The sequence below is a fragment of the Antrostomus carolinensis genome, unplaced genomic scaffold (assembly GCF_000700745.2).
Source record: "Antrostomus carolinensis isolate BGI_N321 unplaced genomic scaffold, ASM70074v2 scaffold47626, whole genome shotgun sequence".
Lineage (NCBI taxonomy): Eukaryota > Metazoa > Chordata > Aves > Caprimulgiformes > Caprimulgidae > Antrostomus > Antrostomus carolinensis.
This window is the reverse complement of record NW_010320655.1, coordinates 370-657: the sequence shown is the minus strand read 5'-3', so window position 1 is coordinate 657 and position 288 is coordinate 370. Positions and strand designations below refer to the sequence as shown.

The 288-nt window shown below is 68.1% G+C and overlaps 1 protein-coding gene across 1 annotated transcript in view; it reads right to left on the bottom strand.

The window, feature by feature from the left end:
• LOC104526252 (sterol regulatory element-binding protein 1-like) overlaps positions 1 to 288 on the bottom strand; it is a gene marked incomplete at both ends in the record, with an annotated part of 1,447 nt that overhangs the window by 793 nt on the left and 366 nt on the right. The window contains 1 exon segment of the mRNA XM_010169660.1: positions 30 to 260. Coding sequence (XP_010167962.1) covers positions 30 to 260 — 231 coding nt within the window.

Here is a 288-nt window from a genome sequence, read left to right as displayed (position 1 = left end):
CACTCGGGGTGGGGGGATCCCCTCCATACCTTGCCATGGTCGCAGAGGGGGCTGTCGGGCTCCGAGTCGCTGCTGCTGTTGCTGCTGCCCCCGCTGAGGGAGAGGGGGCTGCTGTGAGACGGGGAGCCCACGTCCGAGGGTGGTGGCGTCAGCATCTCCATCACCTCTGCCTTCACCACCTCCATGGGGGCCTCCGCCTTGGTCCCCCCACTGCAGGAGGCCACCAGGTCCTTCAGGGACTCTGTGGGGAGCAGAGTGAGCTGAGGGGTGGTGGAGGGTATGGCAGGC